The sequence below is a fragment of the Ipomoea nil genome, unplaced genomic scaffold (genome assembly GCF_001879475.1).
Source record: "Ipomoea nil cultivar Tokyo-kokei standard unplaced genomic scaffold, Asagao_1.1 scaffold2014, whole genome shotgun sequence".
Taxonomy (NCBI): domain Eukaryota; kingdom Viridiplantae; phylum Streptophyta; class Magnoliopsida; order Solanales; family Convolvulaceae; genus Ipomoea; species Ipomoea nil.
In genome coordinates, this window is record NW_017618442.1 from 943,067 (window position 1) to 965,983 (window position 22,917).

Here is a 22,917-nt window from a genome sequence, read left to right on the forward strand (position 1 = left end):
TAACAATCAAGACATAACAACAACACGTACTACACATAAACTCCTAGAATGGTACTCTAAACATCAAATGAGTCTCATACACGATAAATGGGGTACAACGGGACACAACGGAACACGGGGAAATATCAAACGGGGAAAAACACCACGAACCACGCCAAGTTTCTAGCGGGTGGGTGGCGGGTGGTCCTCCACTGTTCCAGTGGGTGCTCGGCGGGCAGTCGACTGCCCGCTGGAACATTACATACGGGCAGCGGGTAGGTGGCGGGCACCCTTGCCCCCACCTATCCCCCACTGACTCATAGGTAACTTTTCGGTTCCCGGATTTCTCGTGGAACCCGAAACAATTTCCAAACACATTCAAACACATAACGACAACACCACAGATTCAATTAACGGAATTAAATCAAGAATCACACCAAATACGTTCTAACACGATTCCTAAACATGCCTGGACCTAACATTAATCATATAACAGTTCAGGAGCATCCGGAACCACAAGAATATCAAGAAATCTATATGCAAAGTCCTAAATACAAGTCCTAGGCTAGACTCAACACCCGATCATGCACAATCCCTCCCAAATATACTAAGAACATCATAATACGAAATTCACGATATAAACCCTAGGGCTCTAGACATAATCAAAATACAAGATCATTCATATAATCAATCACAACATCAATAACATCAAGATTATCACATAAACACCATATAAATCCTAGGCAAAGCTTTATATAGACTCAAACACAGAATCACATATCAAAGGAACCAATGAATAAGATATAACATGGAAAATAGGTTTTGTAAGACATGAGTTACCTCTTAGCCTTAATTAATCCTCCCTTGGCTATTAAGGTTCTTCTCTAAGATTTCCCTCCGATTGATCTCTCTAGGCTTGGTGGTGGGGAATCTCCGGGGAACACTGCTGGAAAAATGGCATTTTCCGTCCACTTTTTCGACCATCCAAAAAAGTTGACGATAAATTAAGTTTTTTTCTAAATTATTGACCACCTTATCGGATGGTCGGAATGTGGACAGTATTTCCGGCCACTCTTAAATGGTGGTCGGAAATATTATGACCATTATTTTTTAATTAGTCGGCTTTGACGGTTTTGAAAAAGAAGATTGAGCAGTTTGAGCATGAAGAAGGGGACATTTTGAGGATAAATAAGTAAATTAGTGTAAATGTGTAAATAAATAAATAAATAATAAATTTTAATACTCTGTATTATTTATTGACGACACTGGACTCCCCCTCATTTCTCTTGACTACACTTAGACTCCCCCCCTCCTTTCTCTTGAATACTCATCCCCAATGGACCATCTTCATTCTTCAAGCTAAAGCTACGGACTCCAATGTTCTCTCAGCTTCATCCACAACCGAGTAGCACCTCAAGCTAATGCTACGGAGTCACACATCGTCATCCTCATCCTCAACCAAAAGGTACCACCATTTTAGTCTCTATTTAGGGTTTAAGGCTTATAAATCTTATTTCAACTACATTTTTTTCCTACTTTTTTTGCTTTGACATTTCTGAATAGATATGCAAACATGAGACATTATTGAAGATTATTCGAACTCTTTTCATTTGATTCATATGTGTCGTTAGTTTTAATGGAGTTCATCGATTGTTAAGCAAAATTTCAAACTTAAATTAGCTTTTGTCTTTTTTACAACTTCTGTTTGTTAATTACCTGTTCTTGTTGGATTAAATGCCTAAGTTTTTGCATAACTATTAGTATATATTAGTATGTGATGATTTAAGGGCTAATCGATTATGTATTTCTTATCTGGAGTTTTGGTTCCATCATATGACTTTACCTTCCCTTTAAGTGCTGAAATCAACGACTACAGATCTGCCCAACTCAAGCTCCAAGTGAGATTTCTGGAGATATCGAAGTTGTATATCAGTCTGGATCTGTTTGCTTGCATTTACATGTACTGAGTGTTGCTATTTTCAACTAAGCAATTATAGAATCCTAATGTTTTCAAAGTGATGTGAAAAATCTATGATGCAATCATGGGAACATTAGTGATTATGAAAGATTAGGAAGAGCAGTAGTTGATAGTTATTATAATATACTCAACTGCTGTATGTGGAAGAGTTTTAGTTATTTGTTTTTTAAAGCAATCACCACCATTGCGGTGTGGGGTTAGAAATTCTCTATTGATTGAGAATTTCTTTCAGTGGCTAGCCAAATAGAGGATTTTAGTCTTCAAAATTTCTGCCACTTAATTCTTTATGATCTTATAAAATATTTTGAGCTACAATCTTATGTTCTTTTTTTCCTTTCAAGATCTGACTGTAGAGATTTTACAGATTATTTGAATGAATCCTTTTGTTTTTTGTATTCATGTTTCAGCGCGCTGGCTTAGAAAATCTTGGAAATACTTGTTTTCTCAATGCAGTCTTACAATGTCTGACATACACTAAACCTCTAGCAGCATATTTGGAAAGTGGAAAGCATCAAAATTCTTGTGAGTGTTTCTTTCGCTTTCCCACCTATCTCCATCATTTTCCCCAACCCAAAACAAAATTGAGAACATCATGGGTAGGAATAATGTCTGACCTCCTCCTAATCTGTGGAACATGCTGCACCTAACTTCCCCATGGCTACTCCAGTAATGACAGACATTATTTTTAACATATGAACACTGTAGTCTCCTCTGCACTAACTGAAATTTGGTCAAACTCCAACTCTGGATTCTCAGAAGCTTGTTCATCTAATTATGTTGCTAGTTCATCTATAGTAGTATTATTGCACGCATATGTTTATTGTTAACATTTTTTTTTCCTTTGACGACTTTACGCATCCACACTAGATTTTTTCGTTTATTAGTACAAAAACATTTTGGTCCCGGGGCATGGTCTTCTTTATTTGCCACACCAAGATTTATCCTCTTATTCAAGTTCGTTTATCACTAGTTAAAGCTGATGCAAGTGAAGCAATGTTTTTTAACAAAAAAAATGAGAGAGAAAACCATCCATATGCTAGAGTCAGAATATGCAGGTTTTTATTAGTAGAATGTGATTAGAAGTAGCATTACATGCACATTTTGTAGTGATTTAGTTTGCAATGAAAATAATTTAAGAAATTTAATCAGATTTTCTAGTCTCCAAGGTGTTGTAGATATAAGCCCCAAGCTCTAGAATCACAATTCAAGCACAACCACACCAGCAATTGTCTTTCCTCTTTCGAATAAAAAACGCCTTTATTATTAACATATACTTATAGAATATTATTATTCTTTCTGTAGTGCATGGATAATTGATAAACAAACCCTTCCCCTCTCTACTTCTATTTAATATAATACTGATACTATTTAGTTAGTTTGACTTAGTTGCCTGTTTCTTGCTCTAGTGCAAGGTGTTTATGTGAAGAATTTCTTTAATATAAATGAGTTTTGAAATTGATCTTGTATATGGACATTTTAGTGGATGAACTGAAGATATGAATCACCGGCAAGAGAAGTTTGTAAGGTCAGTTTTAGTAATGCATCAATGCTTTGTTGTTATTGAGGTGAGTTCTATTGGATGGTCCATTGGTCTAGAAAGAAAATATGAGAGTTTGCTTGACATGAAATACCTTTTCTGCTTCCCTTTTTTAGTAAACAAGAAATGATAGTTAAATGTTTTCCATGTTGGTATCATTATTATTATAGAACTTTTTCTCTTGTTGGTATCATTTTAGGGCACTTGTGTGATTCCGCACAATGAAACTGATGATTTGAATTCAGTTGGAGCTATGAGGTCTGTGTTTGGACCGTTCGTTGAGCTCGTTAAATCATGGAACCTTCCTGACTGGCTCGTGCACTGGGGCCATCCCGGCAACATGGTACACTTGTCTGTTTGAAGGAAATTCCATTCCATTGATCCAATTAAGATTGCATCTACTGTCATTTATTTATTTAGTATTCCCTAAATGCTGTTATTGTTGTTGTTCCACTTTATAGGTTGTTGTGCTCTTTGCCATGGGTGGTTATCGAACTTACCTGGGAAGGCTGGGATTCATAATCCGGTTTCTAATGATGTGGTAACAACTATGCAATCTATCTTTTGTATTCATAACTGGATGGGTTCTTGAATGTATGTCTGTTTATATTTATAGTTCCGGCCTGTTTCTAAATTGGGTATACGAATATCATATCGAAGCAGCTTATGAAATCGTTTCTAAGATAGTGACATATTTTACCATGACAAAAAATAGTGGTACATATATAGTATTCATTCAAATTGGTGTACAATGAATGTGTAGGAGGAAAGAGCAAAAGCCAAAGACTTGCATAGCAAACTCCTTGCTGGAATGTTCTTTTTCTTTGCTCTTGGAGCTACTGGAGGTATAACTTCTTTGCACACTTCAGACAAACCCATCTTGGAAAGGTAATTAATTAATTTCCTCAGATTAAGTTAACCTTAGCTTATTTTCATCGAATCCATCAAACATACATGTCATCCGAAGTGTCTGTCTACAATTCTTGCAGCCGTCATGCAGTAACTTATAGCTATAATGTTTAGAAATCATATTATTATTTCACATTCTCTTACATTTCATGAGGCCAATTTAGAGCACTGTTCTTGAATTTTTGTTTGTTTCAAGTACTTTGTTTTTGACAAATTTCCTCTATTATTCTGTTCGGTTTTGCCAATTTATTTCTAATCACCAAGTGCTACTATAGATTCATTTCTAGGAACTATATGTTAAGGTTAATGCATTCTTTAAAAGTTTAAAGCCTTTTTGTGTATGCACATATCATCTTTTGCTAAGCCTAGATCAGTAGTTTGCCACGTGTGAATTACTTAATCTGTATATCGGCCTTATTTTGAACTATTATACTTTCTCAACGCGCAGGACTCTTTGAAAGAGACTGCTGGAGATGAACAAGGCCAATCAAATATCAAAGTAACCTGTAGGCTATGCTTTCGTGGTGACAATGAAGGAAGTGAAATAGCAAGGAAGATGTTGTCTTGCAAAACTTGTGATAAGAAGTATCATCGTAACTCCTTAAAAAGTTGGGCGCAACATAGAGGTTAGTTCATTGGCCTCAAGGATCTGATAGTCTGGCTTGTTCAACCTTCTGCACTGCGTGGTTCTAATTCATTTTTCTTTTGCAGATCTGTTTCATTGGAGTTCATGGACATGCCACCTGCACCCCCCCCCCCCCCCCCCCGTGTGGAATTTGAGAGGTGAATGTTCATATGTGCACAGGCGTGCACACACAGACATTGTTTTAAGACATAATCATTGCATTTTTTGTTTTTTTAGCGGGGGCAGAAAAAGGGGAAAAATATATCTAAGAACGGGTGACTTAATATCATCCAAACACTTTATGTTGTTTGCTAATTGATGATCTTAATGCCCACTTTAATATTTTTGCCCTTTATCCCAGTGTGTGTATGCTTGATTTGGTCTTATTCATATTATGCAAGAAATGTGATGCAACATTTCACTGTTACTCTTTGCAGCCTCCTCACATGGTTACTGCTCTCCTATTCTAGAGAAAGCCATAGGGTAAATTTTTTTTCTACTGATATGCGACATATTGTTTGTCTTTACATTTTTCAATTTCTTTTTGTGCTGATTAGCTGATTGATGGTTTTTGTAGACCAAGTGCAACTGATGTTACTGTTTTAGTCCACTTAAGTCCGGAGGATGAAGATGACATTGATGAAGAAGCTGTAAGAATTGCATCCGTGTATCATAGCTTTTGTCTTTTCTTTCTAGATTGACTTGTGTTAAATTTTCAAGTGTATATTCATGAATGGATTCTTTTCAAATGTATGAAATGTCTATATATTTTTAAGCAAATATCTTACCAGCTTGCAACAATATATATATATTCATTTCACTACTGAGGAATCTTCTGTAGTGAAATGAATTTTTTTATTGACTACATCCAGTTTTCCGACCACAGGTGGTCGGAAAATTGGACCCGCCCGAGTATTCTCCTAGTCATTTTTACCGACGGTGTTAGAAAAGTGGTCGCTATTTGCGACTACTTCTCCGGTGGTTGGAAATAGCTAGGGGGATTTTTCCGGATACCCAAATTGGTCGGAAAAGAGGTCGGAACAAGTGTTTCCGACCTAATTAAGGCCATTTCCGACCACTTTCAGGTGGTCGGAAATCTGCTGATTTCCAGCAGTGGAATAATTTCGTGTAATACAATTATGGGTGGTAAGGGTTCTAATTGCTTTCCAATCTCCTATTTATAGAGTTAGGAATCCTAATCAGAGTTTGCATATTGAAGACCTATGTTCTATTCCTAACAGGTTTATAGGTCTAGGGTTCCTAGTTAGAATCTGACTAGTAAAAGGTCTACTCTCTTTATTCCTAATAGGCTTAAGACTCGAGTCCACGATCCATAGTGGACCACACTAATTAATTAAAGAGAATCCTAACCAAATTTTTAAACTATTATTAACGGAATTAATTAAATAATTAGTCCAGGATTAAAGGCCGTAACACGGGGTGTTACACCCTTCCCCCCCCTCCCCCCCCCCCCCCCCCCCCCTTACAAGGAGCTTCGTCCCCGAAGCTCAGACACAGATCACTCCCCTCGCTCCTAGATGTCATGCAATTTGGTCTCCTAATTAAGGAAATGTGGCTCAAATTTGTCATTTAACGAGTATGGGGTGGGGGTTGATTAGGTCGGTGGTAAGTAGGGTCTGAGATTTCGAGTGTACCTTGGTTTCCCGCTCCCGAGCTTGAAGCTCCACACGTGCCCAACATGGTCTCGATTGCCGCCACCCTCCTGTCCAATGAGCTCGTCACGAGAATCAAGGAAGAGAATCCCTCATCCATGATCTGATTCTGCCTCATGAGCTGCGCGATGATGCGCTCATTGGTGGACCTCTCGTCTCGGTCCTCTGTGTTTCCCCTTCCTTGTGCAGGTTCAGATTGGCTGGGCTCGCTTTCTTCTTCCTGCTCCTCCTTGTGATACCCCATATTTTTGGACACTGTATTTTTCTAATTTTTTTTATTACTCGAGCTCCAAGTCTGACCTAATATTATCCTAAACCTATATTATTATTAAGCCTTATGGTTTTGTAATCCTTATATACATAAAATATTTTCCTAACATAATGTTTCCCCTAATCCTAACTTATACCTATAGTACGTCTTATATTCCAAACCCTAGTAAATACATATGTTAATCTACAATTTTAATAAGAGCGAATCTTGTTAAACCCTTAACTGGAATAAAAAAAATGTCGGTACACCAGATGCTCCTCCAAGTTGTACTTTGAGCTTTTGTAGTAGTACATTGCTAACCGCAGAACCTAATCTAACCTTAATGCCAATTGCAAATCCTAATATAACCTTTAAGTTGTTATAATTTAAACAAAAAAACACCGTCCGACTTAACGATTCCGTCAACAAAGCTATGCGGTGGCAAACTTGAAATTAATGTCAAATTGAGAGGCAATTACGAGAGGGGATTGAGGCAGAGAAGCACAGAAATTAGGCATCTGGTAGCAGTTCGAAGGAAAGGCAATTACGAGAGGGGATTGAGGACAATCCAGAGAAGCACAGAAATTAGGCATCCGGTAGCAGTTCGAAGAAACGATCTGCGGCGGACAATCCAGAGAAGCACATCAAAGAAATTAGGCAGTTCGAAGAAGCGATCTCCGGTAGCAGATTCTCTGGTCCTTCCAGTGTCGGAACAAAAAGTAATTGCATTTGTTTATGATTGTGAATTGTGATTAACGTACATCATAACTATGATCAATGTTTATGATTGTAATGTTCATCAGTGAAGTAAATGCCCATCTGACTTGTGAATTATTTATGAAGGGTCATATAACTAATTCACCCTAGGTTCATGGAATATGTAGTACTAATTCTAAGGTTATTGTTCACAATCTTAGTTTCGAAACATTGTGAATTGTGATCACTGTGTCAACATTAACACTAAGATTCAATAATAGCTGTATAACACTTGAGTTAACATTAACTAAATTATTTATGCTTCAGATTAATAAATTAGTGTTGTGGTAGTTCACTTTTTTAAATTTAACATGCTCCATTGATCATCCCCTACTTATAGATTGTTGGAATGTTGCTCTACATTGTGCTCAAGGATAAAGGTTAATACTGTGTAGTTTCTGGTTTCTTCTTGTGCTAATTCTTAAGTGTGTTTTGCCTCTCTTCTTTAGACGATAACATGATTTTCTTCCAATATGTGGTGCTTTTATTACTTGAATTCTAACCACCCTCGGATGCTCCTAATCATATATTCTCTAATTCTGTTTGTTTTAGCTGGCCTTAACAGCGATGCTTTCCTCAGTTTTATATGTGTTATATTGTGGCTTGTGTCAACAATGAGTTTAACATGGTATGATGAGCAGAAAGGAAAACCAGAAGTGCATGTAAAGCCATAACAGTAGTTTGCATTGTATGTTGTGATAATAGGCAAACTCCTTTCTCAAAAAGTTCCAAAGTTGAGGTTTTACAATTTTATGTAACTTAAGTTGGGGATAAACACTACTCAGATTATGGAAATTACATTCTGTTTTAAAACAATTGAATTTCATCAATGTAGGCTATTTCAACATATCATCAAATCTAATTTTTTAATCTCACATAATCTACAGTATTATAATATTTTTCTGTTTCTGATAATGTTTTAAAATCATTAATTATGTTCCTGCATTTATATTTCTAGCAACTTCATTTAATGGGAAATCCTAATATGTTTGCTCTTTATTGATTTGCAGTTGATATAATTTCTGACATTGAGTTTGATAAAACTGGCGACCATCTTGCTACTGGTGACCGTGGGGTTAGAGTGGTATTATTTGAAAGGAGTGATACAAAGGAGGTACGTTTGAAAAATTTGAGCAGATTATTTATTTATTTATTTTAAATTGAGTGATTTACTCACTGCTTTGTTTCTCCGACAAATAAATTTTAAAGCTTGTTGGAAGTCGAAGAGAGTTAGAGAGGACAGACTATCCTGTTAGTCGGCACCCAGAGTTCCGGTACAAGACAGAATTTCAAAGCCATAAACCTGAGGTATGCAATTATTCCAGGATATCTTAGCCTTTATTTGTCTTCACCTTATTGCCTTAACAATCATCCTTCGATTGCGAGATTAGGTGAACTGTAGTAGATGTGTAGTATACATGTAACAATTGCCCTATCTACTTGTGATGTGAATATCTTTGAACAAGATACTACTTTTTTCAATGTATATAGACTACACTACAAGAAATAAATCATAGATATAACTAATTGGTCCAAATTAAAAACATATCTTCAGATTTACCTTTAATTTAATGTAGAAAGATCAGAATTCACAATTGTATTCTCATTCATGAGTTTGAATTTATTGTTTTTAAATAGCTATGTTATGAAGTCTCGCGATTCTGAAGTCCCTGAATCCAGTCGTGATGCTCGGAATAGTAAACAAAGCGAGCAGTATGCTTGTAATGAGAGTCGACGGGCAGAGAGGAACTTGAGACGCCGAAATGCTTACGCAACAATGGATCCTGCTAAGAAACGAAAAATGCTAGATGATATTAACGAAAAGCGTCGCGTCAAAAGTAATGCAGCTAAATCTACACTAACTCACGACGTCTATGCTGGTATGCTTTTTAATTGTCATATTTGTCTTACTTTGAATTCAATTCTTTAACTTATGGACATTAGAACTAACTTGTTTACATGCATGCATTTGATTGATTATACATCACTTGCTTATGCAATTTAAAAAAATATTATATGATATTTCAAAATAAATAAAGGTCCTTCAGAAGTAGTACTCAGACAAACTTCTCAAGAATGTTTGCAACACAACAATACTCTTTCTTCTAATCTCGACCAGTCTTTTATGCTAAAAGATTGTTCTCCTTGTACCTATTGTAAAGCAAAGCGATTCCAATATGAACCACCTGGATTTTGTTGCTCCTCTGGCCAAGTGGTTTTGGTGTCTAATGAAATGCCTCCGCTATTGAAGCAATACTTCTGTGAGAAAGATGAAGTGTCACGTCATTTTCAAGCATGTGTTCGAACATACAACAACACATTTGCATTTACTTCACTAGGAATCCACAACTATGACAAAAATTTATCCAGGAGGAATAAAGGAATCTATACATTTAAGGTCCAAGGACAAATGTATCATTTTATCAATGATCTGGTGCCTGAAAATCAACCTCCTAAAAACTTGCAACTATATTTCTTTGATACTGAGCATGAGGTTGAAAATAGAATCAAAGGGGCAGAACGAATGGAGGCAAGTGTTGTTGAAAACCTGATTGATGTACTTGGAAGCAATCCGTATCCACAGTTCTTCAGAAATCTTAAGGATATATCAAGTATTGAAGATTGTAATATTGTAATTCGCTCAAATGCAACTTTAGATCAACGTGTTTACAACATGCCTACCTCTTCTCAAGTTGCAGCAATTTGGGTAGAAGAACAAGATGGTAGCGGAGAAAACAGTCGTGATATTAAAGTTTTTGCAAAAACTGGCCGTTCACATTCTGTCAAATACTATTATGGTTGTTATGATCCCTTGCAATATCCCCTATTGTTTCCCCACGGAGAAAGTGGTTGGCATGAGGGTATATCTAAGGTACCTAAATCTTATACAAATCGTACCTCGATTTGTCAAGGTATTCTTCAACCTGGACAATTTCCTTCAATAGAAGCTTTGTTAGACAAAGAAAATGAAAATATTGTTGGTAAGAGCAAGCAGAACACAGTTTCATGCAGAGAATATTATGCTTATCGTTTCCAAATTCGACCAAATGATAAGTCTATGCTCCTACATTCAGGAAGACTCTTTCAACAATTCATTGTTGACACGTATATCAAAATTGAGACACAAAGATTGGATTATTTTCGAGCACAACAACGTGATGTTCGAACAGAAAACATGCAAGGATTAGTGGATAGCATTGCATGCGGGGAAACAAATGCATCTAATGTCGGACGTAGAGTAATTTTACCCGTTTCTTTCATTGGAGGCCCACGGGATATGCGTAAAAGATACATGAATGCTATGACATTAGTGCAGCGATATGGTAAGCCAGATATTTTTTTAACGATAACTTGTAACCCAAATTGGCCTGAGATAAAAAATTCGCTTGAGTTTTGCGATGAACCACAAAATAGGCCTGATTTGATTTCCAGAGTGTTTCGTGCTAAGTTGGAAGAATTGAAAGTTGACCTCATAAAGAAAAAAGTTTTTGGAGTGGTGATAGCATACACTTATGTGATTGAATTCCAAAAGCGTGGGCTACCACATGCTCATTTCTTATTAATTTTGGGAAAAAATCACAAATTCAAATCAGGTTTGGATGTTGATGCAATTGTTAGTGCAGAAATACCTGACGCTGTTCACAACTCTTCTTTGCACTCTTTAGTAGCAAAACACATGATACATGGACCATGTGGTTCAATGAATCCTGAAAATCCATGTATGGTTGAAAAGTCTGGTGCTAGACTTTGTAAAAACAAATATCCGAAGGGCTATTCGGATGCAACAGTTATGGGAGAGAACTCATATCCTACTTATAAGCGACGGAACAATTCACGCTTTGTCACCGTCCGTGGCCACCAACTGGACAACAAATGGGTCATACCATATAACGCATATTTGTTATCTAAATTCGATTGTCATATCAATGTTGAAGTCTGTGCAAGTATTAAGTGTGTCAAGTACATATACAAGTATATATATAAAGGCCATGATAGAGTTGCATTTAGTGTGTCTTCCGGAGAAGAAGTCATTGATTTTGATGAAATAAAAGAATACCAGAATGCAAGATGGGTGTCACCTCCTGAAGCTGCATGGAGAATATATGGTTTTAGCCTTGCCGAAATAAAACCAGCAGTAGTGGACTTGCAGGTCCATTTGGAGAACTACCAGTACATGAGATTTGACAACAAACAAGATTTGATTCACCTTGTGGATAATCAATTTAGCTCAAAGACAATGTTAACAGAATTTTTCTTCATGAATATGACTGATGAGACAGCTAAGAGATTGAATTTATTGTATCTAGAATTCCCCGAGTTCTTTGTTTGGGTAAACAGAGATAAACAATGGTATCCAAGGAAAAAAAGAGAGGTTATAGGTCGATTGGTGAGTGTTAATCCCATTGAAGGAGAGAGATATTATTTGAGAATGTTGTTGATGAATGTCAGGGCTCCAAAATCATATGAACACTTAAAAATGGTTGGTGAATCTATGGCTACAACTTTCAGAGAAGTTGCAGAGAAATTAGGGTTGTTGCAGAGTGATCAAGTGATAGATCAATGTTTGCAGGAAGCCATGTGTTGGCAAATGCCTACAAGTTTTCGTAGGTTATTTGCAACCCTATTGATTTTTTGTAACATTCCTTCTCCCTATGATTTGTGGACGAAATACAAGGAACATCTTTGTGAAGACATAATTTCATCATGTAACAGTATAATTGATGCTGAAAATAAGTGTCTCCATATGATAAGTGATATACTTGAATCTTTGGGGAAGAATATAAATGACTTTGGTTTAGTTTCTTATCATATTGGTCTTTCAAAAGAACAAAGAATACACAAAGAAATACAAGCAGAAAAAAATTTGCTTCCTAATGAAACAGATTTACTTGCTATAACAAAGTTGAACCAATCTCAGCGAGTTGCCTTTGACACCATAATTTCTAGAGTTTACTCAAATTCAGGAGGGGTTTTCTTTGTTGATGGCCCAGGGGGAACTGGTAAAACATTTCTATACAGGTGCCTTTTAGCCCGTGTGAGAGCAAACCAAGACATTGCACTTGCAACTGCAACATCTGGGGTAGCTGCATCTCTTTTACCCGGAGGCCGAACAGCACATTCTCGATTTAAAATACCCATCAATGGAGATGATAAATTTGTATGCAATATTGGGAAACAAAGTGCCGAAGCCTCACTGCTTAGAGAGTGCAAGTTGATTTTATGGGATGAAGCAACTATGGCCAACCGTAGAGACATAGAAAATGTCGAAACAACTTTGCGAGATATAACAAACAATGACACAATCTTTGGTGGCAAAGTTGTAGTATTTGGAGGTGATTTTCGCCAAACATTACCTGTGATACGATCTGGAAGCAGACAGGATTTTATAGAAGCAAGTTTGGTTAAATCACATAAAATTTGGCCAATCGTTGAGAGATTGGTTTTGACAGAAAACATGCGGGCTAAAGAAGACCCATCTTTTTGTGAATACTTAATGCGCGTGGGAAATGGAACAGAAAAATATGTGGTTGGCAATTCAATTCAAATTCCAAGAACATTCCTTGTCCCATCTACAGATGAATTACAGTCTTTCAATTCATTAATTGACATAGTTTTCCCAGATTTAATGAACTTCACCCGCGATCCTTATCCACTCATGAAGCGAGGTATATTGACACCGAAGAATGAATTCGTGGATGAAATTAACAACTCCTTAATTGATAGATTTCCTGGAGACGAAAAATGCTATATAAGTTATGATGAGTTGCTTGATTCCACTTGCAAAAATGATTTTGTTGACTACTTGCATACTATCTCAGTACCTGGGTTACCTCCTCACAAGTTGATTGTAAAAAAGAATTGCCCAGTAATTTTGCTGAGGAATATTAATCCTGCAGAAGGACTTTGTAATGGTACCCGGTTAATATGTGATGACTTCCGTGATCATGTTATACGTTGTTTCATTGCTTCTGGGGAACACATTGGCAAACATGTTTTCATACCAAGAATACCACTTGAAGCTTCAAAGGATGAAAATTGTTCACTTCCATTTAAACGTCACCAATTTCCAATCAAAGTTTGTTTTGCCATGACAATAAATAAGGCACAAGGACAAACATTTGATTTTGTGGGGATTTACTTGAGACAACCGGTGTTTTCACATGGACAATTATATGTTGCATTATCAAGAGCAAAGAAAGCAGATTGTGTAAAAATGTTACTTTGCAATACTCATCGCGATACAACTACTACAGACCTAACTGATAACATTGTCTATCAAGAAATTCTAAATGAAGCTTGTGGATCACTTCTTTGATCTAACTAGGTTATTTTTTACACTTTCTGTGCAAAATATATTCATTTTATAAAACACAACATGCTTTAGTGAATACATTTTGATTTTAATATATTGTGTTTATACAGATTACTACTCTACGCATTCAGATGCTCGATTTGTCCAACTTATATTGACATTGATCCGGTATCAATATAAGGAATTAATGATTACGGTTGTTCTCTCCAAGAGATACAAAAACACAACTCTCAGCAGCTAGATTATCAAGTAACCTTCTTCACCTTTTCCCTTTATGCTCTAATTATTTATATTTGTTTATCCTCCCTATATGGCGGCACTGTTGCTAATGGATTGTTTACATGAAAATAACATCAAACTCTCATTTCTTTCAAGAATGTGTTGATAAAATTAAAAATGATGCTATAAGTGAAACTGCATAAAAAAAATCATGCATGCTATATTCATTGAATTTCTTCCTTTCATACTGGAGTAAATTGCATCTGGCTCCTATTTGAAAGTAAACAAGGCACTTGATAAAGGGTTCTGGAGTCTGGAATCTTTTTTTAATTTTCTAATTTTAATTGAAATGATATTGTATCGTTTTGCTTAGATCACTCATCCACTTTCTATTTCAGAATTGTAAAAGGATGGAAGGTAGGTTGAATCTGAGAAGAAAAGTGCTGTGTATTTGGTGTTGACGTCCCCGAACCGGTAAGTTTCACTTTCAATAACACACCTCAAGATCTCCAGTTTACATTACATTATAAGAAACTCGCTGACATTATTCAAAATGATCATTTTATATATGTTTGTAATCTTGCAGCACATTCCGAAATGGTGGATCTGGTTTTACTATCTAATGCCTACATCTTGGTCCGTAAACGGCATGCTTTCTTCGCATTGGGCATGATCAATTACCCATTGTGGCTGTAGTGCTGATTCTGTTCCCTCTTCGTTTTGCCTGTTTATTCACACTTTGCATTTAGAAGTTGAACTTTCAAAGGAGGTGCTAGAAATTGAAATATCTGGCTGGTTTATGCTTGTGCAGAAAAACATGTTAAATATTCACTTTTACTATAATGTTTTGAGAGAATATTGTATTTTCAATGGGTAGATATGAGGATATCATACATATTTGTAGATTTCTTATGATTCATATCTGTGTTTGGAGTAAATACTCCCTCTCTCTACTGGACACACTGATTAGTTCATAAAAACAAAGTCTATAATTTTTGTTTTCTTTCCGTTTCTTTGTCTATTTGGAGTAATACTCCCTCTCTCTACTGGACACACTGATTAGTTCACAAAAAAAAAATCTATACTTTTTGTTTCCTTTCCTTTTCTTTCTCTAATTGCTAGGAGTTGTATTCCCTAAAAGTGGCTTCATTTTGTCTGCTAAATGTTAATCGCAAAAAATGGGTATGTTCTTTGTGCACATAATATTTGTAGGAAAGTTTTACATTGTCAAAAAGATTAAGTGTTTATTAATAAATAAACTAAAAAATTATATGATTTATATAAAAAATACTAAACACACACGAACCCGATTCAATCACCAATAAGATTTATTTTTACGCGTAGTTTGCTAGGCCAAGTTCAATATCGATCAAATATGGTATCGGTATCTATGCATCATCAACTCTAATATAATCTTGCATTGATATACTTTAAATACTTATATTAAAATATTAGTTAGGCTGCACGTATCAAATGAAAACACAATGATTGCAGTGGCTCCTTGTTAAATCATAATTTTCTTAACTAATCTTCTATATTTTACATAATTATTTCGTAAAAAAATTAATCAATACACAAATAGTAATTTATTTCCATATTACGATACTTTCTTATTTACTAAATATGTCATCATCACTATATGTAATATATATATACTTGTCATGTCATTATTACCATCTATATACAATTGTAATTTTAAATTAGAATATAGAATACAAATCTTAATAGATTCCTAATTTCAAATTAGAATATTGATGACTTAATTAATAGGATTTCTATAATACAAATCTTTATAGATTCCTAACTACACCCTTAATCTACCCAGAACAACACTATATTAACCCCTGGTATTCAACAGACACAATACCTAACTTCTTTTGCAACACACTATTCAAGAGACATTCTACAGGTATGAATATAATAACTCTCCTACCACTACTACATAATTAATTAATATATATAAATAATATAATACTTCTTCTTACTCCTTATATTATTTCAATTCCAATCCCTAATCTATGATTTTTCAATTTATGTTATGCTTCTCATTATATTATTTCTTTACAATCTTTATGCACATATTTTCAATGACAGAAAAATATTAGTCATGGCAAATGCACTAAACTTAATTGATATTGACACACAAACTGTGAGATGGAGTTGTAAAGTTCGTGTCATTAAGAAAAACGAACCAAGGAATGCTATTAAATCGCCTGACAAAAAGTATATGCTCATCATCCTCGAGGATGAAACTGTAAGTACATAATACAAAATTTCCCCCTTTCATCATCATCATCATCATCATCATCATTATTATTATTATTATTATTATTATTATTATTATTATTATTATTATTATTATTAAAACGTTTTTTCGTGTATTGTTATGAGTACATAATATTATTATGGGCATGAATTTAGTGAATGCTTTTTATATGCTGCGTGATTATAATTATTTTTTAAATAATAATAATAATAATAATAATAATAATAATAATAATATTATTATTATTATTATTATTATTATTATTATTATTTGTCATTTTTAAATTTATATTTATTAGATTATTAGACATGTATAGTTCTTTATTTACACTCAAATCAAGGTGCTTTCATTCACCACCAACATCATTGTAAATGCTATATCTATATACAGGGAACTCGGGTTCAATCAATAGTGTTTGATAATGACATTGAAATCTATGATAGCACTTTAAAGACCAACAAGTGGTACATAATTTCAAGTGCCATTGTCAAACCTGCCCAGACGAACTATAGAGTACTTGACAATAAATACAAGTATACATGGATTTTAAATGCTCAGACCAGTATCCAAACAAGTGATAATGCTGACACACCATTGCCTACCATTGAACAATCATACACACCATTCTCAGAATTCTATGAATGCATGAAAAAGTCACAAGAAATTTGTAAGTTAATCTTTATTACAACATCTTACCAATATCTATTGTAATCATATTTGAGTAATTATTTCTTGTCATCCCCTATGATAGCAATTGTAGGTATTGTCATTGACAAACTTGCAAAAGAATTCATCTCAACAATGAATGGAAAACAAAAGATCAATGACTTTATTGTTGTTGATGAAAAGTAAGAACCCTATTCTATTACTATTCTTATATTAAATAAATTGCTATCAACCACATCAATTTTTTTACGTAGTACCATTTTTTCTTTATTTAAAAAATGCAGTTTGAAGCCAATTATACTAACCATGTGGGGAGAATACGCTGACAAAGAGGGTTCCCTAATCACTCGAGAAATTGAAGCTGGAAACTACCCGGTAATATCAGCAGAATATATTGCAGTTGTTCACTTCAAAGGTAAAATCAAATTATTTACTAACATCGTTTCAAAACTGCACCATTTATACATTACCATATCTAATATACTATCCACTACACCAGGAATTTCTTTGACTACAAGAACAAATTCAACAATACTTTTACACCCAGAAGTACCACGAGCAGAACGTTTAAAAGAATGGTATGTTTTAAATTTGTTGATAAGTTATTCAATATACACACCCACGCACACACATTATTTTAAAAATTGATTTCTTTTTAATGTATTTTTAGGGGAACAAAGCATCGTGCTACACTTGATGCATTAAAACGCTGTCGAGACTACAATGACGCTGCCATAAAACTTGCAAATCCAGAAACTGCAGAAATTTCTACAATTGATAGTGTCCCTCAATCAATTGATCCGGTATATATAAAAAATTGTTTTACACACTAATTCAATATTTTATACTTTAACATTAACATTAATCCTTTTACTCATGATAACTTGCAGAGTAAACCTGTTTGGATAAAAGGGAAAATTAGCTTTAAGCCTCAAATAAAAAACACATGGTACATTGGATGTAGTCATTGTATGAAAAAGGTTTACGCAGAAAGTGACAAACTATTTCATTGCATGCATTGTGGTGAAATGAATGCAGTGGGAACACCAAGGTTAGTAACAATTTTTAAAGTCATTTTATTTATTTTTTTGTTAGAAGGAGGTCAATATCAATTTAATCATTACACAAACATAACACAACACTGCTACTCTCAAAACACATAATAGGTGTAAACTAGATGTGGAAATTACTGATGGAAGTGGAGGCCTTGTTGCATCTGTGTTTGGAAAATGTGCTGAACAACTATTACTCTCAACGAGCAAACAAATTATGCAATTGGAACAACAGGTATTTCTCCTTTACCACCCACAACCACTCATGTTTTACAGTAAACTAACATAATGCCTAACTACATAAACATCTTGTAGGGTCAACAACTACGATTTCAACATATCAATAACCGCTTACAAGATGAAGAATATATAATACAATTGAGGTCTCAATCCTACACACAACAAGGCAAAAGCATGGTATCATATACCATAACATCATTGCACGATTCATTGTCATTCGCTACCACAAGTAAACAAGATGCAATAAACACACAACCAGCAAAAAGGAAACTCAACTTCACTAAAGATGGAGAAGAAGAAGACAATTCCGAGCCTCACCAAACACGCACTAAGAAAAATTAATTCACTGTGTTCAAATTACTACTCTTTTCATTATTGATAGTCAGCTTTAGTTAGTGGTTTATTTGTTTTTACTTTTATTCTAATTTAGCTATTTCGAATTTCTTCTTTAGTTAGTGGTTTATTTGTTTTTACTTTTATTCTAATTTAGCTATTTCGAATTTTTTTTTTTATTACAATATATAATCACCAACACTATTTCAATATCTTTTATTAATTTCGCATTTTCTCTCTCTCTCTCTCATTATTATATTATATGAATACTTTAACCAATTAAGAAATACGGACTACTAATTTATAAATACACATTGGGCATTGGTCTAATCGCGCAAAGCGCGTGTCAAAACTAGTATACTTATATTTGTTTCGTACAGCAGCGCAATTCCAATTTATTTATAAATATATATATAGTAGAATCTTCATCATCATCACTACAGCATATATATATATATATATATATATATATATATATATATATATATATATATATATATCACATTTTTTTTATAAATATATTATATAACCCTAATCCTACAATATGTGATATGCGTACAGTATATCTATATTCTATATATATATAAAAGTAAAATCCTCCTAGCCAAATTTTCCCCCCAAAACTTAGAGGCATTTTTGTAATATCAAATATTTAGACAAATATGGCATTTTAATAATATTAAAGATTTTACCTTTCTTGAGATCTCTTACCATTTTATAATTTCAATACTAAACCCTTTTGATCTCATCCATTGTGTATAAATACACCTTATATGACCATACACAACCCCAACTAAGGTTAATTATTTTATTGATTTTTGCTAATCATCCTGTGATCTTCCACACTTGAGGTTGATACGTGATTTGCACGGGTGAGGTTTTCATTATCTTAGTTTCTTTAATTTTTTCTTCTTTTTGGGTTTTGTTTTGTTTTTATTCTTTTGTATTTTCTGATTTTTAAACAACAAAAGTGGTTTGTAAGAAAAAATGTTGATATATTCTTTTCTTTTTTTTTGTCTATTTTTGTAGAGAAGATACGGATCTAGAAAGATTGATCGGGAAGCAATAGACTTCTAATCATCCTGTGATCTTCCACAGTTGAGGTTGATACGTGATTTGCACTGGTGAGGTTTTCATTATCTTAGTTTCTTTTATTTTTTCTTCTTTTTGGGTTTTGTTTTGTTTTTATTTTTTTGTATTTTTTGATTTTTAAACAACAAAAGTGGTTCGTAAGAAAAAATGTTGATATATTCTTTTTTTTTTTGGTCTATTTTTGTGGAGAAGATACTATACGGATCTAGAAAGATTGACCGGGAAGCAATAGACTTCTAATCATCATGTGATCTTCCACAGTTGAGGTTGATACGAGATTTACATTGGTGAGGTTTTCATCATCTTAGTTTCTTTTATTTTTTTTTTTCTTTTTGGGTTTTGTTTTGTTTTTATTTTTTTTTGTATTTTATGGTTTTTAAACAACAAAAGTGGTTCATAAGAAAAAATGTTGATATATATATTTTTTTGTCTTTTTTTTTTTGTTTGTGGAGAAGATACAGATCTAGAAAGATTGATCGGGAAGCAAAAGAGTTCCTTGCTCATCAAGATGATAAATTTTTGTGATCGAGGGACGAATTATGTGTATATGTAAATATATATAGACTTATAGAGGGAACCATACTAAGAATACAATAAAAACCAAAATGAAATTAAAATCATTTTTTAGTTGTCAATATATCAAAGCATTGGACTTTGTTTCGATTCAATTTCTCCGTTTTTAAAGTGTACATTTTTTGTAATAAGAGAGTAGTTTGTCTTTCCCTTCAAGACATTTTTCTTGCCATTAAATTTTTTTTTTTTTTAGGAAAAAAATGATTAAGTACTGTGGCTTTTTTTTTTTTTTTTTTTCAATAGAGTATTATTTTGATTTTATTCTTCATTTGACATTCCTTGATATGAAATCACTTTACTAATGTAAAATAATGTTATTGACTTACCATGTTTGCTTCGATATGCTAAGCCATTTAAAATTCAATACGGAGTAAAATTTATAATTGTAATACTTCCGTAATAATATTGAATAAATATTAATCATATGTTTAGATTTAATAATATATTATATTAAAAGAATTATTTATTAATTTAATATAGTGATGGTTAATACGGGTAAACCATATATAAGCAATATTTTACCTTAAGAATATTATACCTTAATTATAAAAATTCTACCTAATAATTTTAGTATTAAAAGTCATACAATAATTACCATAAACAATGTTTAATAATTGCCAAATTCTATTATGCAATAAAAATTACTATTATAAAATTTTTTGTAATATGGACACATTATTTTTATTTAATTATTTCGATTTAATAATATTATATCTTATGTATAAAAATTCAAATAATACTTTTAGTACTATTGAATATTGATTGACTAACAATTATTTTAATTATTAAGGCAATTAATGGATATTTCGATTTAAAAGGTTTTCAAATATATGAATTATACATAGTAGCATTGAATCAATTAGTAAGACAATTATATTAGGTAATCTAATAAATAACTTACTTTTTAAATTATATCTCATCTTTAATCTTTAATAATGAATATTTTCTTAAAGTATATACATAGACTATGGTTATCAATATAAAATTAAAAGTATATATATATATATATATATATATATATATATATATATATATATATATATATATATATATATATATATAATGGATAATATTATTAGTACAAAATAAGTTATACTTACCTTAATAATTAATTATTAATATTATTACCTAATAATTATATATTGTTACCTTTTTCGGTGTAATTATTATGGTAATTTATATACATATATATTTTTATACTTAATGTATAATATATTGGCATGAAAAAATTATACTTATCTTAATATATAATTAATTTTTAATATAATTTCCTTATTTTTATTAAAGATAATTATTTTAATAATTTTTCTTTCATTATTTTGTGTGATTATTATGGTAATGTATTTAAATTTTGGAAGAGATTATTACAAATATTATAATTAATATAAGTAATATAATTAATGAAATTATTATGGTAATTGTCACAATATTTGGTAATTATAATTAATATAATTAAAGAAATTGAGAAATATAAGATTTCTTCCCTAGAAATATTTGTGACAATTTAGTTAAATTACAATTAATAAAATATGAAATATAATTAAAGAAATAAAATTATTAAATTAACAAAACATGAATATTTCTAATCATACATACACTTATGCACTATAATAATCATGCAAAATTTAAATGCAAACTTTTTAAATTTTTAAACGTAATTTTTTAATTATAAATCTATCAATATAAATTATAATTAATGAAATTATATTATAGAATTTTCCTATTTTCATTTTAATAAATATTATGTGTATATAAAATGAATTATACAATCATATAATGAAATGCGTCGGATTAGAGTTTAAATTTATTCATACAAATTTTAGAATTTACATTTTTTTTTATAAAACTAATCAAATGTTAATGTTAATAATAATAATAAGAATTTTAAAATCAGAATTATAAATTAAGTATTAGGGTAATAATTAATCTATATATATTATATATTATATATTATTATTATTATTATTATTATTATTATTATTATTATTATTATATAAAAACAAAATCATCCCTTTTCAAAAAAAAAAAAACAAAATCATCCAATTTCATTTTCCCGCCCAAACTTTTGTAGTAAAGCTTATTTGGTAAGTAAATGTCTAATGGAAATTAAAAAAAAATCTATTAATTGGTAATATTGCATAATTAGTAATATTATGTATGGTATTATATTCTATAATATAATAATATAATTGATAATATTATTGTTCAAGTATAATAAAAATCCTATGTAATAATGTAATAATAAAAAAATAAAAATAAAATTAAAATAATAACAATAACAATAACAATAATAATAATAATAATAATAATAACAATAACAACAAATTTAATAATCCAAACAAAACTATATACAAAATAAATTTAAAATTAAAAAAAAAAAAAAAAAAGGAAGAAGACAAAGGTGGCTTCCCTTTGTAAATGATGTGGGATCATTTGATTCCACATTGAAAATGTTT

General features: G+C 32.4%; 2 protein-coding genes and 2 long non-coding RNA genes across 4 annotated transcripts; all 4 read left to right on the plus strand.

Moving 5' to 3' along the window:
• Positions 1–3,344: 3,344 nt before the first annotated feature.
• Positions 3,345–4,020, plus strand: LOC109147565. Its single transcript, XR_002048676.1, has 3 exons — positions 3,345–3,482; positions 3,694–3,837; positions 3,956–4,020. It is a non-coding gene; the product is annotated as an uncharacterized LOC109147565 (long non-coding RNA).
• A 4,628-nt stretch (positions 4,021–8,648) lies between these two features.
• On the plus strand, positions 8,649–9,565 carry LOC109147566. The gene is made up of 3 exons (XR_002048677.1): positions 8,649–8,821; positions 8,917–9,015; positions 9,346–9,565. It is a non-coding gene; the product is annotated as an uncharacterized LOC109147566 (long non-coding RNA).
• A 375-nt stretch (positions 9,566–9,940) lies between these two features.
• Positions 9,941–14,023, plus strand: LOC109147549. The gene has a single exon (XM_019295149.1). It carries the CDS (start codon positions 9,941–9,943, stop codon positions 14,021–14,023), a length of 4,083 nt encoding a protein of 1,360 aa, XP_019150694.1.
• Positions 14,024–16,346: 2,323 nt separating this feature from the next.
• LOC109147551 (replication protein A 70 kDa DNA-binding subunit B-like) lies at positions 16,347–18,512 on the plus strand. The gene is made up of 8 exons (XM_019295150.1): positions 16,347–16,493; positions 16,896–17,172; positions 17,257–17,353; positions 17,456–17,586; positions 17,671–17,749; positions 17,842–17,974; positions 18,062–18,222; positions 18,338–18,512. Exons 1-8 carry the CDS (start codon positions 16,347–16,349, stop codon positions 18,510–18,512), a joined length of 1,200 nt encoding a protein of 399 aa, XP_019150695.1.
• Positions 18,513–22,917: the final 4,405 nt, after the last annotated feature.

Excerpts from the sequence above, each read along its gene's own strand:
- LOC109147549 (XM_019295149.1), top strand. The coding sequence starts at position 9,941 with ATGCCTCCGCTATTGAAGCAATACTTCTGTGAGAAAGATGAAGTGTCA.
- LOC109147551 (XM_019295150.1), top strand. The coding sequence starts at position 16,347 with ATGGCAAATGCACTAAACTTAATTGATATTGACACACAAACTGTGAGA. Across the intron at positions 17,587-17,670 it reads TGCAGTTGTTCACTTCAAAG|GAATTTCTTTGACTACAAGA; the intron begins GTAAAATCAAAT and ends CCACTACACCAG. Across the intron at positions 17,975-18,061 it reads TCCCTCAATCAATTGATCCG|AGTAAACCTGTTTGGATAAA; the intron begins GTATATATAAAA and ends GATAACTTGCAG.